The sequence below is a fragment of the Rattus norvegicus genome, chromosome 15, assembly GCF_036323735.1.
Source record: "Rattus norvegicus strain BN/NHsdMcwi chromosome 15, GRCr8, whole genome shotgun sequence".
Lineage (NCBI taxonomy): Eukaryota > Metazoa > Chordata > Mammalia > Rodentia > Muridae > Rattus > Rattus norvegicus.
In genome coordinates, this window is record NC_086033.1 from 823,860 (window position 1) to 841,326 (window position 17,467).

Sequence of the window (17,467 nt, forward strand, 5' to 3'; positions counted from 1 at the left end):
CAAAGGCTACAATATGGTTACTCCCTCACAAAGATTCTTTTTATTTGCCCCTTCTGTGGTCTACCCTTGCCTAAAGAGAATCACCATGTACCATACCTTTACGTTTATTCATTCCACATGTGTTTATTGAATGCCTGCTCTGTGCCAGGCATCGGGGACAGATACATTCCAGCACACCTATTAAACCCTCCAGCTGTACCACAGCTCTCCCTCTCTCTTGAGCTCATGCTATCTGACCACCTAAGTGGTTGGGAAGTTCATCTTGAGAGCTTATTTAAGCTTGCCTCTGATCCCAGGGAGTCTTCCTGAAATGCTGTGACTACTCTCAGCCTGTCCTCCAGTGTGCATGAGTGGGATGTGGGTTGATTCATGTGGTGCTATCTTGGCTTGAGACCATGGGCCTGCTTTCCTTTCCTGTTTACGTGGATCTCGGGTAACGCTCACTCTCACTTCTCCCAGTTCTGCAAGGGTTGGACTGTTCTTGGGAGGGATGTTTCCTATAAGATGTCATTTACGATTTCTCTGCCTCAGACATCGCTCAGGTTGAAATGGAACTGAAGTCTTGTATTTTACACAATCTTTGATCCCTTGTCAAGAAAGGCATTGAGCACTTCTCCTCTCGTAGCCCATGTGACTTCCCTGCAATATCTCAGGATTCCTAGATTTTAAAAACCATAAATTAGCAAATCATCAACATATCACCGGGGAGGTTCATCTGGTAGCGATTGTAGTCAGAAGGAAACATGGGCCCTAATAACTGATTTTCACAAAGATACAAAGAATTGTAGACAGACAGATACAGTAAATAGGAAGACAAATAGATAATTCAAGCTGACAGACCATCTTGAACTGATTAAGCATTCTGCTTTGATTAGCATTAAACTTTTTGTGGAAAGGAAAAAAGAAAGAAAGTGAGATTGCCCGCATACTTTGGGAAAATGACCCCTGATGTCTTCTGAAATTGGGTACCGAGAGGCGGATCACAGGTATTTGGCATCAGACGTCTCACATGATGTAGTGTCCCAGGCTATCCTTTCCAATGGCAGGGGTCTTGGAGGGTGCGGATGTGGATACTTGACTGCACAGTCAATCAAACCCCCGTTAATGTGGATAGGATGAAGGCTTCCCCTGTGCCCCCCTTCCCTGCTGTCTTTCTTCCCTTCCACACACTTTGCAGAACGTTCCACCTATTGTTCTCCAAACAAGAATAGAATTGTAGGTGGGAGATGAACTGGGTACCTTGCAGGTTGGGGGGTGGGGAGTGGGGCGTTCAAGCATAGACTTTTGCTTTCAAGTATTCTTGCTTCCATTTACAAAGGAATTCTGATTATGAATTTTCTAATTATAATTCCAAAAGACTCTTTCTCATCAGCCTCATGTTTGATGGAGTGAGTCCTTGCTGGGTAGATTTAGAGTCCCAGGAAAAAATGCAAGCATCCGAGACTAAGTTGCACCCTATTTTCTATCTTCCTGCCATGCCAATCATTCTGATAGAAGTCTTTCCAGAGTTGTGACGAGCAGTTCCTGGTAGACTTGGGGTTCTTTCCACCACTGCTGTCACCATGCTCTGAAAATAAAACAGCAAACTTTCTAACTGGCCAAGTCCAGAGTCTTTTTGTATTAAAATACCATAGAAGCCAATGCAGTGTGAAGGTTGTAGAAATCTGATTCTGTTGCTGTCAGAGTTGAACCTCCATAGAGTACTAGTATTGCATGGCAGTGACCTGCTCCTTCCCCCACAACCATGGAGACTTGCTCTGAATGTGGGTACCGCTTGCCATTAAAGGTCATTTGTTCTCCCTCCTCTGTGCCATTTCAATAAGGAGATGTGGAGACAGATCAGAGATACATGTATGCCATTCTAAGACGTTTCATGATGCCTCTCACAGATGCCAAAGGGTCATGCCAGCTTGCATCTAAAGCAGATTTAGGAAAACACCCATTCCAACACATTGGAATCCCAACACAATTACTCAAACCTTCCCATGAGCCAGGAGTCATGCTGAACTCTGGTTAAAAGAATGAGTGTCCTGGAGAGGATGTGAGACCTTGTCCAATCAGAGATGTCCAAGGAGCCAGTGGCAGCTAAATGGAAGCTTAATTATGTAGTAACATCATCCTAGTAAACTGCTCTTTTGGCTGGAATATGGTACAATAAAATCAGGAAGGTGTGAAATAATCATGAAGGCAGGAAGCACATTAGAGAGAGTGTTTCTAAGAGCATGCGATAACTCAGATTGTTGAATGTGCTCACTGGGGCTGTTTAGGGCCGAGGTAACAGCAGAAAGCCAGTGTGCTTAAAAATCTTACAGATCTAATAAGCAACCCAGGAAAGGTAGGCAGGTCTAAACTACTATGCTCAGAGAGAATGCCTGAGGCAGCACCTAATCGGTGATAAGGAGAGAATGCATCAGGTTGTCACAGTGAGACAGCCAGTCCTAGTAGAATGTGATGTAGGCATAGGACACAAGACTTGCCAAGTGTATTAGGGAGAGAGGCTGGATTTACCTTACAAATCAATACCCTTACCAAAGATAAAACTATAAACTTTTTAAGTGTTTAGAATCATTTTTCTCTCATCCATCTTCATTTCCAAGGAGTGAAGCTGTCCTGTCTGGGTCAGTGTTCTCTGTGTTTGTCCAGGTGTAGCAGCAGCAGGTAGAGACAGGTAAAGCTTCTTTGATCTAAAGAGAGAAACATGCTATTCAGGAAAGGATACTGCCTGAGATGAAAAAGGTCACCTCAAAGGTGTTCTGCTCTATTGAGAATGGCTAAGGGTCACTGAGTCCCAAGTAATGTGATGAATGGAATGCTGGGGACAGGGGGGCAGAGTGCATTAGGAGACTCGAGGAAGAATCAGTGCAATTTGTGATCGCTCTGCCATTGTACAATTACTTATTAAGAAGGCTGTCTAGGGCTTGAGATGATGGCTAGTTTGTAGAGTGCTTGCTGTGAAAGCATAAGGCCCTGAGTTTTAGATCCCTAGAAAGAATATTCTAAAATCCAGACACAGGATCACATCCCCATAATCCCAGAGCTGGGGAGTCAGAACCATGTGGATCTCTAAAATTCAATAGTTATCCAGCATAACCAAACCTATGAGCTCCAGGTTCAGTGAGAGATACCGTTTCAGGGTAAAGAGTGATAGAGGAAGATGCCCTATGCCAATCTCTGGCTTCCATGCGCACATGTACCCACCTGTGCATTTCAATATACAAATTCCCCTCTCTGAAAGGAAATAAAGGAGAAAAGAAATACCAAATTGGCAGTGATGTGATAATACCTGAATACTGGGTACTTATAAAAACTAAATGAAAAACTGAAGCAAAGGTCAACAAATCTACCCTTAGGGATCTATGGTGTAAACAACAGAAGTGGCTTTTTTGCTGACTAAGTAGTTTTTTTAAAACCCACTAAAGTAACTTAAAGAATCCAGGGGAAATCTGAAGAGCAAGGTCCCAGAAAGGACCGAAAACAGCCAGAAATGAGGCTCTCTGATCCAGGAAGTAGAAATTCATGGTCATTCATTACAGAATTTGGCTACCAGCATGGTTCAATTCCTACCATTTTCTTGAGCAATGATTAGGCTTACTTGGATATGGAAACTTGATTAGAGAAAACAAAACCATGTGAATTAAATGTGAGATGCTTTTGACAGAATGAATGGTATATGCTTGATAGGTGGAACCAGCCTTTGTCAAGCCTTTGATTGATAGTCCATGCAGTAACCAAACCACAACAAATGTGTGTAGTCATTCATCCCCCATAGTCCAACTCTGATCCCGTGTCCTTTCTGATTATGGAGATCTTATTATGGTTTGGAATGGGGGCTTAGTTCTCAGCTACAAATGACAAAGAGCATCAGTTTTGTGGGCCAAGTTCTGGGAAAGGGCTCCCCAGTCTCCTCTGCTGGGTCCTTCAGAGCTCCCTGACCTTGAAGCTCTGCTTCATGAAGGTGCCTTTGCTGAGATGTTTGGATCTGTTTGCTCCACTGTCTGCCCCATTTAGTGAAGCAGTAAAGCAGACTGCCTTTTCCAAAATACCCCTGTTGACAGCTGCATAAGACAGCTCCCTTCTCTTCCTCACCAGGAGGCAGATCACATTTCCTTCCGTTCTCATTAGCAAAGTAGTAGATGTGGCCAAGAGCAGATGATCATAGCCTTAAACCTACTTGGGAACCCCTCCCCCTTTCTTTCTTTCTTCCTTCCTTTCTTTTTTCTTTTTTTCCTCCTTTCTCTTATAGGAAATAGTTATAGTCAGGTTGGGTCTGTGAGCAGGATGAGTACTCCATGTTCTTGTTTTCATTTTCTTTATGGACTTGTGAGAAGGCTCCAGGAGGCTGAGTTAGACAAGCATTCTTGCAGTTTACTGTTAAATGTTGACCATGTTTCTTGGGTTTAGCGTCCAAGCCAAGCATACGTTTGCAACCAATAAGTCTTGAAAACAAATGGCGTGTGTCTGTGTGTTCACGCTGAGCTAGAGCTAGATGCTGGGTTAGGATGGGAAGATACAAGCAGCAGGCTCTAGTCAGTTTGCTTTGATTGTTGGAGACAGTCTTTCCCCATAGTCAAGACAGACTCGTGGGAACAGATTTTTTAATAAAGAAAAAGGGAAGGTTGAAATGGGTTTACTTTTTAATTCTGCAATGGAGGCAGAAGCCAGAAAGAGAGAACTCAATAGAAACTGTCCTGAAGACACAACTCAAATCAGGGCCAGTTGCCTTAAGACAAAGCAGCCAGAAAGACATAGCTGGGTAATGTAGGAAGTGAAGCCAGGCTTTCATGAGAGAAGTTCAAACTCGACACAACAGGGCAAACATGGTACTGACTGCCATGAGGCTTGCATGGCCTCTGACAACCCAACTTCTGTGTGATATAATACTATCCATTCTCCTTGCCAAGCACTCCTTAAAACCCAATCATCTCATGCCAGGGGCTACTAATGATGGGAGGTGCTGGGAAGAGGTGGGATGAGAGAGACATGATTAGAAAGCTCAGCAGGAAGACAGAAGAGAGTCTAGCATATGCACTTGATATAAATATTATAGTTTCACAGAGACATCTAGATCAATACATGCCACATTTCATCTACCTCTTTGACAAAGTGAGTGCAATGTATTCAGAAAAAGCTGTATAGGATTTTCAATTTACTCTGTATGATTTATTGTGACAAGATGGCTATGGGTTTCTTAAGTTCTTTATACTTGTTCCAGTAAAAATGGATATAGTATCTTTAAAAATAAACAGCCCAGAGACATGCATCTTATACTATCTTCCTGGTGCGAGTCCTGGCTAAGGAGAGATCTAAGACCTCCCCGACCTTGGAAGACCTGATTGTGGTCAGATTTGCCTCAGTCTTTGCTCTTTGGCTCCCGGAATCCTGAGAGAGGTTGAGGGAGTAAACAGGGAAATCAATCAGGAAGGGATTGCAGACGTCTAGACAAGATAAAATGATGACAAGACCTAGCGTATAGGCAGGGAGCAAACACCCCGTAGGGATTCATGTGGGTCTGGTGGGTGAGGCTCTGTCAGCCTCTTCACTTATGGTGATTGGCTCCACGTCACAGAGGCCTGCTCTGCAGTCTCTTAATACCTAGCCAAGGTCCTTTCTACATCACTTGATGATTCCTTTTAGAAGACATCAAATAGCGAGGGCAATTCTGCCTTCCCTGGGTGCTCACCTCACACCAAATGGCTGAGCATGTTTCATCATCAAGTGAATAGAGGCATTAGACAAAGTATGTGCCATACATCCTCTAAAGGTAAGATGTACCCGGACATGTGAGTGGGTAGGGACCTATTGCCAATACTCTGTCATGGTGAAGTATAGAATGTTGGATCTCAGATATACTGCCTGGTGTGTGTGTGTGTGTGTGTGTGTGTGTGTGTGTGTGTGTGTGTGTGTGTAAAGTATATAGATTTTTTGTTCTTGTTGAACTAAACTGACTCTCAATGACTCCCTGGTGGCCCATCACTCAGAGCCTTGAAAAGCCCTGTCCTCCTCTTATATCTCCCACCCATAAGGTCACCCTAAAACACAGGAGTGGAATTGGCTTCTGAAGCAGGTTGCTGCTTGACCCTGGAATGTTGGCCTTCCTGGCCCACTAGAACAACAAAAGTAGACCAAGGAGAACATATGTGACAACATTCTAAAGGTGGAGTTAGCTGGTGGTCGGAGGAGCATAGTCACAAATATTTGGTGATGAATGATGTCCTATGGAATTAGTGGCAGTTCCCAGTTACCCTGAGAGAGTCCAGTGTAGTCATACATTGGTTTCTTATTATGCAATCACACTCAACCACAAGACACCATAGTTGTTGCTCAGCTTACCAATGCTAATAACCATCCCTAATTAACCTAGGGTTTAGGGTCCTTCCTCAGTGCTGGTACTGGATGAATAACTTCCTTCTACCAACTCATTTGCTACCATTGTATTAATATTTAATATACTTCCTTGAGATAGATTTTTCATCTAAGCCATTAATATTAACTTACATTTATGTTACCTTTGCCTCAGAAATATCTGTCCATCCATCAAACTTTGTCCCACTCACAAGTGTCATTCAGATTAAAGTGGAAATGATTACTGATTTAGATCTGTTGTCTGTCTTCACACTCCAAGGGATCAGGCCCACATAGAATCCAGTCATGAAGATTAACCTTGGGCTCAAAGAGGCTACATCCAGAGCCACAGATGTGTGACCCACTTAAGTAACTTCTGCTGTAAATGGTGATCTCTTCATCATCCTTCAGAATCCTGGTCTGGTGGGAGAGTCCTCAGTTCCATAGGAAAGCAAAGTCTGATCCAGATACAGACATTATTTTTGAAGCTCCTTGACTTCTCAGAGTATATGACTAAAGTTAAAGTTTGGTCTAGAGTCTGTGCACAGTGACATTGGTAATTTCTGTGTTCCTTATTATTATTTTTGTTGTTGTTGTTTGTTTCCTTGAACCTTCTGGGCCAATTGAGAAGATGTAGCTTAAACTAGAGATGTTGAGAAACTGATGTCTTCTGGGAATTTTGTCTCTATCCACCCTATTATCACAACAAACCTTTCTGAACCTCTAAGAACTCCTGCAATGCCTCCTCCTCCATGCACTGGCCAATCCTGCCCACCCTGAGGGAGCAGAAGCTGACATTTGAGAATCAAAAGGAATTATACAGGTCACATGCTGTGTACTGATATAAAGATGCCACATAGTCCCCATCATTATATAATGCTGATAGTGGGTCCCTTTGCTGGAGCATGAATTCTCTTCAAGTCAATCTTGGAGATAACCTCAGGAATGAAACACTCTTGGCAGTGCCTCTATAGCTCTGAATTGCTGCTCCTAAGATGAAAAATAGGTGACACCTGTTGAAGACTATGGAATTAATTAGTGTCTGACATCAGAGTATGAATCTCCCCGGGCACGTTGGTAGGTATTGTGGAAGCCAGCAGAGATCATTTGGACAGGAATCTTTGACCTTCCTCAAATCATCCCCTGTAAATATCCACTGCTTCCAAGGAGCCCATACACTGCTCTGAATCATAAACTATTTTCAGTCAGATTGAATAGATGGGATAATATGTATCACATTTCTTCTTTTTGAAACAATATTCCTCCCAAACTACTGCCTGTGGGATTATCTCCATTTGCCAACCTTTCCCCATTCTCCTGTAGGAAGTCTGGCACTTCCTCAGACATGAGCCGCCAGGTCTGATCTTCTGGTGCTGATACAGGGGTAGAGAGGCAGCATCTCCCCATTTATCAATTCTGATGACATTCAAACATTTTCAATATGTGTGCTCCATGATAACTTCCATTGTATGGAAAACAAAATGGAGGGAAATGATTATTGGCACAAAGTGGGGGAGGCTGTAAATCTTCAAATCAGATACAGGACAGATTGGAACAATATGGCTTCTTCAAGGTTGCCATGATAATGTACCTAATAACTCTCCCTGGGCAAAAAGGCAATCTGCTTTCAATCAATCCCTACCCCCAGAACCGCCCCCCCCTTTCTTCTGAGCAAAAATGCCAATTACGTTGAAGGAAGATTTTGTTCTTCCTTTTTTGATAAGAACTGCTCTCCATCCCAGAAATCATGCTGTAGCTAAAAGATATATATTTTCAATTGTCTAGTGTGGTATTAGACAGCTAGCACCAAATGAAAAAAAAAGTCAATCTTTTTACCCCCTTCCCCTCTCCTGCCAGCATTTGTCTACTTACTTCTTGAGAGAAGTGAAAGCTAATTAAAGGCTTAAGGGATAATATTGATTGCATTGGAATATATTTTATATGTACCCAGTACACTTTCAAAGAATAGAACCATGACTTTTTCTAAGGCTAAATAAATCATCTGGCTGAACCTTTGATTCAAGGGTGATGTGTTGGGGCAGGGCTCGTCTCCTCCCCTTCTACTTCACACATATCTCTCTCAGGATGAATGATTTCAGAGCAGCAACGGGGGTGGGGGGAGGATGCTCACTCCATTCTTTGTGTACAGGACAGGAAGGGTGAATGTTCAGCTGTCTCAAGCCACCATTCATTTGAGTCTGGCCTTGAATAATAAGTAGGCATATTCCAGTATAGAACTCTCAAGTTTGCAATATGTGATACAGAGGCTGGCTAGGTGAGATGGACCTCTCAGCTTCTCTTTGTATGGACTGGAGTAAGTGGCTTGTCTGGGACATCTCTCCTGCCATCAAAGCAGGGAACTAGAGTCCTTCCTTGCCTGGCTTGCTTATCTTAGCCAAGTTCTAGATAGCCTCAATTGCAGAGATACCTGCAAGTTGGATTCCTGTTGGAGCTTTTGCCATCCTAGTGTCTTTGTGCAGGATATCATAATGCACCAGGTAACCCTATAACCACTTGTGTAGAGTTCAAGTTAGGAGGAAAATCCTCTTTCTTGGACACCTTCTGGACATGCATGTCAATTCAGAATCCTAAATCTCATTCAGAACCTGCATGATTCTTACACTTTGCTCATACGTGCACTTATGCTACAAGAAACATAGATGATAAATATGGTAAAATAAATATGGTAAAAAGAAATCCAAATAGTTTTTTTGTGTGTGAATTCAGTTACACAGTGTATTTCGAAGCCTTATAGAAGGGTTCAGTGATATGTAGCTTTGGGAATTAAGTTTGGATGAGTGGCTAAGTGACCCCTCAACCTAGCAGGTGCTGTTGAGAGGGTAATATGATCATGTTCAGATGTCTCTCCTGAAGGACCCCACTGTCATTCTTTCTTCACCTTCGTGACCATGGTTTGCCTGATTGCTTAGTGCACCACCGTAACAATAACAGTCCATAATGGTAATATTATTAACTGTACTGCACATATTATTGATTTACTCTTTGTTCTGCACCATTATCCTTTCCCCAATAAGTATACTGCATTATTCTCACATCCTTAGTCAAGCACCAAATTACTACAAAAGGGCAGACTCTTGTAATGACATCTAATGGGACATCACATAAACCATCATCACTGCTTCCTATAATAAGCTGCCTCCAGCCAATGAGTGTCCTGCCATATTACAATGCGAACAGAGAAATTATAAAGGGCAAAGGACTTGGGCATTCTGAATTTGTCCTGGGAAATTGCCTTACTACATGTTCACCACCTAACCTAGTCTTAGAACACACTAGAGATCTGTCCTCTGTTACTGTCAGCCTGAAGGGTAGAGGGGTATGAGTTGAACCATTTAGCACAGTGTCTTTGATAGAAGCCAATGCTTATAGCTTCACAGTCAAGCTTCAGCCTTTTGGTCTTAGGGCCAATTTCCATGATCTTGTGACTGAGTATCATGAAGCAAATGTAAGTGAGCCAAGGATACACTGATGCTAAGATCATATTGTTTCAGGAAGAAATGTTGGAGAACCTACAGGTCTTAAATCTCTGGAAAAGGATCTCACTTCCTTGGGATGAATGGATATTTCTAGAAACAGAGTTCAAACCACTCTATAACAAAGGCAAAATTTTCACATTCATTATTTCCCTGGCTCCTGTCCAGTGGAACAGTCTTCAGGTGAATTAGTTTGGCTCTCATGAGAGTCTCAACACCCTGAGGCGGCAGCCCTCTGGGGACACTGTCCCAGCAGGTAGCTTGATTGTCCATTCTATGGGCGTCCCATCTCCATTTATCCCTGAGTAATGCTCACTTACTGTAAAGTGTTACATGCCCCCATTGTTGGAGAAGTTATAGTGGAAAAATGCAAAATTTCCTTTTTACTGCTTATGGCCAGCCGAGCCTATAACGTGTCAAGCTGCACATTAGCCACCCTGATAAAAGTCCGCTTTCTTACACACAAAATCATCGTTTCAGCAAGATTTGTTATCTCATTACCTGATAAGCTGTATGTCATAAACCAAGACTGCTGCGGTAAATCTCCCAGGAGGACGCTTTGTGGGCAGAAAGGGGGAGATAGGAATCTGCAAGGAACTTGATAATGTAGCATTTAAGCGCAAGCGTAATGTCACTTATTGTTAAATGCATAAAACCACTTGGCCAAGTGGCTGGGCTTTTAATAGGATTTTATGCAGCATCAGGTGAGCAGCCATATGCTTTTTCCCCTGTCCAGGAGCCTCTGAGCAACTGTTAGTGACATCGCTTTGCCTCATGACCCTCTGGGGATGGGCGCTGGGTTTACTGGGGCTGAGTGGGGAGACGTACATTGTTCTTGCAGCAGCTTCAGTTCCTCTGCCATCAGGGATTGGGGTATGGGATCATGTTGCTGCGTCTGGTTGACTCTAACTGCCTTCTCCTGTACAGGCACATTGTAGTCTGTGGGCACATTACTCTGGAGAGTGTCTCTAACTTCCTGAAGGACTTTCTGCACAAGGACCGGGATGATGTCAACGTGGAGATTGTTTTTCTTCACAAGTAAGAGAGCCCACTGCTATCACCAGTCCCCTCCACCTAAACTCATGCTTCTCTCTGAGTGCCTGTAGGTGTGGTGGAGATGGAGGTGGTTGGGAATTGTGACAGGGTTGAATAAGCCATGATCAATTTTGGCTCCTTAGGTAAAAGATAGTTTTCCCACAAGAATGGGGAGGTCAGTTTAGAACCCCTGAACCATGAAGCAACACCCTAGTTCAGGGTTCAAAGCAGACTCCAGTGAGTCAGTGTAGGACTATATCTGAGTTTCTTTCTGAAAGATTTAACAGTGGAATTCACTAGTGATCCAAGTTACCACCCTGGCACCTTCCTCAACATGGGCCTATGCAATCAGCTGTGTCTGTTGAGCCAGGATAGAATAATTAATATTATCATGTAGATACTTTACCAAATGCAGAAGAAGGACCAAGCAGGACAAAAGAGGAAGCAGGATGACATAGTTACTTCTCACACTGCTCTGACAAACCACCTGACAAAATAACTCAAAGAAAGAAAAGTCTGTTTCCCCTTGCAGTCTGAGGATCCATAGAAACACAGTAAGAGAGCATGGTGGTGAGAGTGTGAGGCAGCTGGTCATGCTACATCTGCATTGTGGAAGCAGAGAGAGATGGATGCTGGTGTTCAGTTAGCTTTCTCCTTTTGTTTCTAGTCTGGGACCCCAGCCCACAGTATGGTGTTGCCATGTTCATGGGGGATCTGCCCACCCCCTCACCTAACCCAGTCTAGATAATCCTTCATATAAATGCTCAGAGGTTTGTCTCCAAGGTGATTCTAGACCCCATCCAGCTGACAGTATCAACTATCACACAGGTATTAGGCATATTGATACCGTTGTTCCTGAGTCTCCATCTGGTTCTGTGCAGATGGGTTTCCATGTATTCCATAGACATAGTGCCCATTGCTTCTTTAGTCTTAATCCTGACTTAACCAATGACTAGCTGGGCAAGTTACTTCACTTCCCTGTGCCTCAGCTCCCACAACTATGAACAGAGGAGATAATTCTACCTCCTTGGACTATTTTAAGAAGAATGAAATGAATCACTCCATGTGAAGTGTGCAGAGCCCAGTTAGATATACGGGAAATGCTCACTAAATGTCAGCTACGACTATGAAAGAAAACCTGGTTAGGCTATATAGTTGACTTAAGGATAGAGCCCTCCATGTAAATACATTTACCGTGGGCAGACTCTTGGTAAGGCATTAGCTTACTTAGTTCTGGAGGTTGAGATGTCCCACAATCTGCCATCTCCAAACTGAAACTCCCACTCATGTTATGACTCAATCTAAACTTAAAGGCCTGAAGCAAAAGGAGGCAGTGATGGAAAATCCTAATCCGCAGAGAAGAATGGAAGGGATAAGATGTCATGATATAGCTATTTAATGACCAATGAACACCCATGCTCCAGCTCTGGGTTTCCCAGTGGCAACAAAGAAGAAGACAATTTACCACACAGACCCTTATCTTTGTAAGGCCAGAGACCTCTGGGTTTGGTTTCCTGGAGAGTAAGTGAAAAAGACTCTTAAAGAGTCTTTCATTTAGGGCAGTGAAGGAGACTTCTCTGAAGGTCAGGGCCTTTGTTTACACCTTTATGTGGAAATTAAAACCTAGGGAGCCATGGAGTCCAAGATCTGTCTGCTCTAATGGCTGTTTCTCTTCTGTCTGTGCAGCATCTCCCCTAACCTTGAGCTTGAGGCTCTGTTCAAACGGCATTTCACTCAGGTGGAGTTTTATCAGGGCTCTGTCCTCAATCCACACGATCTTGCCAGAGTCAAGGTAAGGAGAAACAAGTGTTATCACTTCTTCAGGGTGGGGCCATGGTTCCCAGGTAGGCAGATTTCGAGCCATCTCCTAACCATTAATGAGGTAACTCAGATGTTACTAACTCATTCACTGGCCCCAGGGTGTTGCTCTGTTGCTCACAGGAGATCATCTATAACTTTCCCACACTCAGGTTAGTCTCAATGTAGAACCTAACTCTTCTGTTTTCTTCAAAATCAGCCACTCCCAAAGTAAGACTTAAATATCCAGTCAGAGTCATCTCATCCCAGTAATTCAGTGGGTAAAGGCTCTTGCTGCAAAGCCTGATGGCCTGACTTAGATCTTCAGGATCTACTCGATGGGAGGAGAGAACCAACTCATCCAAACTGTCCTCTCACTTCACACACACACACACACACACACACACACACACACACACACACACACTAATAAAGGGGAGAGGAAGAAGCATTTCCAAGAAACTGTAGAAAGAAAAAAATAAAGCTACAGTAACTGAACAGAAAATAGGACCAGGAACATAAGAGTCAAAAAGAATAACAAAATGACAGCAAAACCACACACTTTTTAATAACTTGAAGTAGGAATGCCCTCATCCACACAGTCGAAGGACATAAATTAGGTGAATAACTTATAAAACAAACCATCTTTCAGTTGTTTACACAAAACTCATCGAAATTTTTAAAATGCCAATCACTTTAAAGTGGAAGAGTAGAGAAACCATCCTAAGCCAATGGGAGCAGATGCCAATATCCTAATACACCCACAATAAACTTCAAACTAAAATCAGCCAGGAGAGACAAAGAAGGGCACTTCATGCTAATCAAGGGAACAATTAACAAAGAAAATATTATAATAATAAGCATATGTGCACCAAATTCTGGTATGCCCAATTTAATAAAGCATACTATTAGAGTGCAATATACAGAATAACTCCAATTCTATAAGTGTGGGTGATTTTAATACTCTACTCTCTCTAATAATAAATAAATGTAGAAAAATTAATTGAGATGGATTAAAAAGGCAGGCACAACAGAACATGATGAATGATTAGTTTTCACCTGATTGAACTCAGTATGACTCCCAAATCTATTATTATAGCTAAAAGGAATTACAGAAAGCTGTAAAACATTTGAGCTTCCCTTTTCCAAAAACAGATTACTCATCAGTTGGTGATAAACTCATCATATTTTCCTGGACTCCTCCAAGTGGGCATCTTCTCTTAAAGTACATTCAAGGCTGTAGTAAAGAAAGGGGCACAGCAAACCAACATCTTCTATTTTATCCATCTAATGCAGTTGTCATCAGTGTGTCCAGTACGTAAGGTTCATTAATGTTATGTGAATCCAAGGAAGTCTAATAGCTGATTGTGGTCATCAAAGAGTTCTGTAATTTCTCCGGCAGCAATCCTAGAAAACCTAAAAGGACTTGTGTAAAATTCTTTACATTGTTAAAAAAGAAAAAACATCAAGAGACAACATGTGACATAACATTGAGGGAACCAGAGCCCTTGGAACAAATGCTGGGACAGCCTAGGAAGTAGAACATTACAAGCAGAAGAAAGTGCCGACCCAGGTTAGCATGAGAATCTCATGCTTACGTAGGATAGTTCATCTTATATTATCCAGACATGACTCCAGTCATAAGTACAGAGAAAATGGCTTTTGTTCACAAACCTAATTTAAATGCAAGCAATTATTAGCACATCAAACTCACAGTCCGTCTACAGAACAAGTCCCCTTTTGGCTCACATTAAGATAAGTCAGTAGGTTGCCTTTTGGATCCATCTGTAACTTATCATTTAATTTATGTAAATTATTTGCCTTTTGAATACCTGAGTAGCAATGAAAAGAAAACAGCATAGACCTGTTGTCTTTTGAAGGCTCTGATTTCTCACTGGGACTCACAGAATGAAAATGTGCGTAAGGTCTGATGAAGGAATCTCAAAAAACAGGGTTTACTTATTTTAATTTTATGTGTGTGAGTGCCTTGCCTGCATGTGTGCATGTGTACTGCCTGTTGCCTGAAGCCTACAGGTCAGAAGGGAGAGTCTGATGCCCTGGTACTGGAGTTATTAGTGTTATGGGCTGCCATGTGGATGCTGGGAACTGAACTTACATCCTCTGCAAGAGCTGTAAATGTTTCTAATCACTGAGCAATCTCTTCAGCCTCTTGATGATTCGGTTCCATGTTGCTGAATGTGCAACTGTTTTGTTCATGTGCCCACCTCAGGGAAGGGGATTAACCCACCAACCTCCACTTCCTGGCTGGAAAAATGAGGATGATAGCACAAGACAGTTGAGAAGGAAAGTAGGGATAAGATTGAACAGCCTAATTAAGTAAATTTGAAGGAATTTGGCAAACATGTCTGTAAGCAGCTAGGCCAAATGAAGAACATAATTACTCAGGTTCGAGCTGGAATGTTTATACTTTAACAAGAATCTGACCTGCAACCTATACTTTTGATGAAACTATATTTTTTTTATAGTTTTTCCTTTCCTTGTAAAACACCAGGTTCTTTAAAATGCTAGTAACAAAGAGAAGACTGCATCGAGTGTAGCTGTTTATATGGTTGTGTTTGTTATGATTTTTTTCCTTCTGGTTCCTCAGATAGAGTCAGCAGATGCATGTTTGATCCTTGCCAATAAGTACTGCGCTGACCCGGATGCAGAAGATGCCTCCAACATCATGAGGTAATTCAGGGGTTCAGGTCCTGGGGAAAGTCTTGGACTGGTCTCCCAAAAACCTATGTGCAATCTTTTCTTTGGGTCTACAGAGAACTGTCTCTGTGGACCATCTTTCTTTGATAGAGCACCCAAGAATGACTCCTGTACAGGGATGGTAGAGCTGAAGAGAATGTTGACATACAGGGTACCACCAACAGGAAGTTCAGACTTAGCAAATGCCATGACTAATGCCTACAGTAACTCTTGGGTTTCAGATTTCTAGAGAAAGAACTAGAAAAGGTAAAATAGATAGATAGCTGCAGGTCTGAATTAAAATGATTTGCTCACAGGGCTGGGAAGACAGCTTAGTTGATAAAGTGCTTGATGTATAAGTGTAGGTGGTTGAGTTTGAACCACAGAACCAATTTTTTGAAGATGAAACATGGTGGTACCCTCAAGTCCAAAGAAGCAAACACAAGCAGGTCCCTGGGAGTCTCTGGCCAGCTTGCCTATAGCCTAATTAGGTGAGTTTCATGTCACTGAGAGACCTGGCTCAGAAAGCTTAGGGAATCCACATTTAAGGAACAACACTCAGTGCTGACTTCTGCCTCCATATGAACTTACACCTACACATACAAATACATATGTACCCATAAAACCTTATTTTTTATAGGTTTTTAGAACTATGTTACCTGGAAGGAATTAGACCTAAGATGTCTTTTACGTGGAATGGTCTTCCCTCCAGCAGGTGTTGTGCAACATGTGGAGATCTTTGCACTTGACACAGCTAGCAGAGGACATTACTGGAATTGTGTTAATAGAGGCCAGGGATGCTGCCAAGCTTCCCATAGTGCATAGCACAGTCCCAATCTAGAAGACCGTCTGACCCAAAGTGCTAATAGCTGAGAAACCCCTGTTAGTGCCCTGGAAGCTATTGGCCAGTTAGCTTGTCTCGGGTTCACCAGATGAGTATTATGCAGTGGTCTTAACACTAGCATGAACCTCTGAGATAATGAATTATATAGATTATTTCTTAATCCTGTTGATTGAAGTCTCCTCCCTCTTCCTCTTCCTCCTCTACTTTCTCCTCCTCAACCTCATCTTCATCCTCCTTGTCCTTGACTTCTCCTTGTCCTCATCATCCTTCTTAACTTCCTTCTCCTCATCTTCCTCTTCCTCTTTCTCCCCTTTTTTAATAGATCAACCACCACTAGTTCATACCTTTTCTGCACATGGGCTTAGACTCTCAGAACTTAATTTTAACACCGACTCTAATGTCTTAAGTTACTCTCATTTCAGAAAAAAAGTTTTCTTTAGCTGTTACTCTTCCACAAATTTGTCATCATGTCCTTTATAAAATGACCAAAAAAAAATCCAAACATTTTTCTCTCATTAGCTAAAATCCTTTTAGAATTTGTCTTTTCTCTGTTGTAAATTACAGAATAGTCATTTGAGGTAGGTGAGGATATTAAAGAGAATCTTCTGAAGAGAGCATGGACCAAGGGAAAATGTTTCACTTCCACTATATTCCCAACAACTCTCAATACTGAACAGCTATACTTTGGAGCAGACATGATCCAAATGCTACTTGGCAGTTTGCTTCTCTGGAACTCATGGATTTACCTCAAGGTGAGAGTTGGGAAGTTGCCCTTGAGTCTCTACAATTCTAGTGAGTACTTCCTCTTGACTTTAATGAGTGTTCACCAGTTACATGCACTGGCCCATCAATGAGGCAGAGGAATTCCTCTGGTATATTTAGGCTGCTCAAGTCTTCCCATCAGTGTCTTATGTCTGGAAGGAGCCATCTGGCATCATCTCCTTTCATGTTCCTTCTGGAGTAGGCTTGGTTCCATGTTTTAAGGAAATCCATGCATAACGACTTGGTTTGCATGGGGACTTCACACAGGAGCACATCTCCTTACTGGTCCTCATTAGAAAGCAATCACAAAAGTCCACTTCATTTTAGAATGTCCCCCTTATTTCAAATGGACTAAGTAGCATTTCTATCCTTTGACACATCTTTTTTTTTCCTGTCATTTGAAGTGATAAAAATGTAGTCCTTCAAGGGTCAATGCTCCATTTTTCCCCATACTGCTAACAAACCAGGAGGATTCATGGTATTGACCTCACAGAGA

General features: G+C 42.3%; 1 protein-coding gene across 33 annotated transcripts in view; it reads left to right on the forward strand.

Moving 5' to 3' along the window:
• The window catches only part of Kcnma1 (potassium calcium-activated channel subfamily M alpha 1), a 706,053-nt gene that overhangs the window by 472,795 nt on the left and 215,791 nt on the right, over positions 1-17,467 (forward strand). For all 33 annotated transcript variants that reach the window (XM_063274699.1, XM_063274700.1, XM_063274706.1 and 30 more), the window contains exons 10-12: positions 10,764-10,874; positions 12,558-12,663; positions 15,277-15,359. In XM_063274699.1, coding sequence (XP_063130769.1) covers positions 10,764-10,874; positions 12,558-12,663; positions 15,277-15,359 — 300 coding nt within the window. The remainder of the gene's footprint in view (positions 1-10,763; positions 10,875-12,557; positions 12,664-15,276; positions 15,360-17,467) is intronic.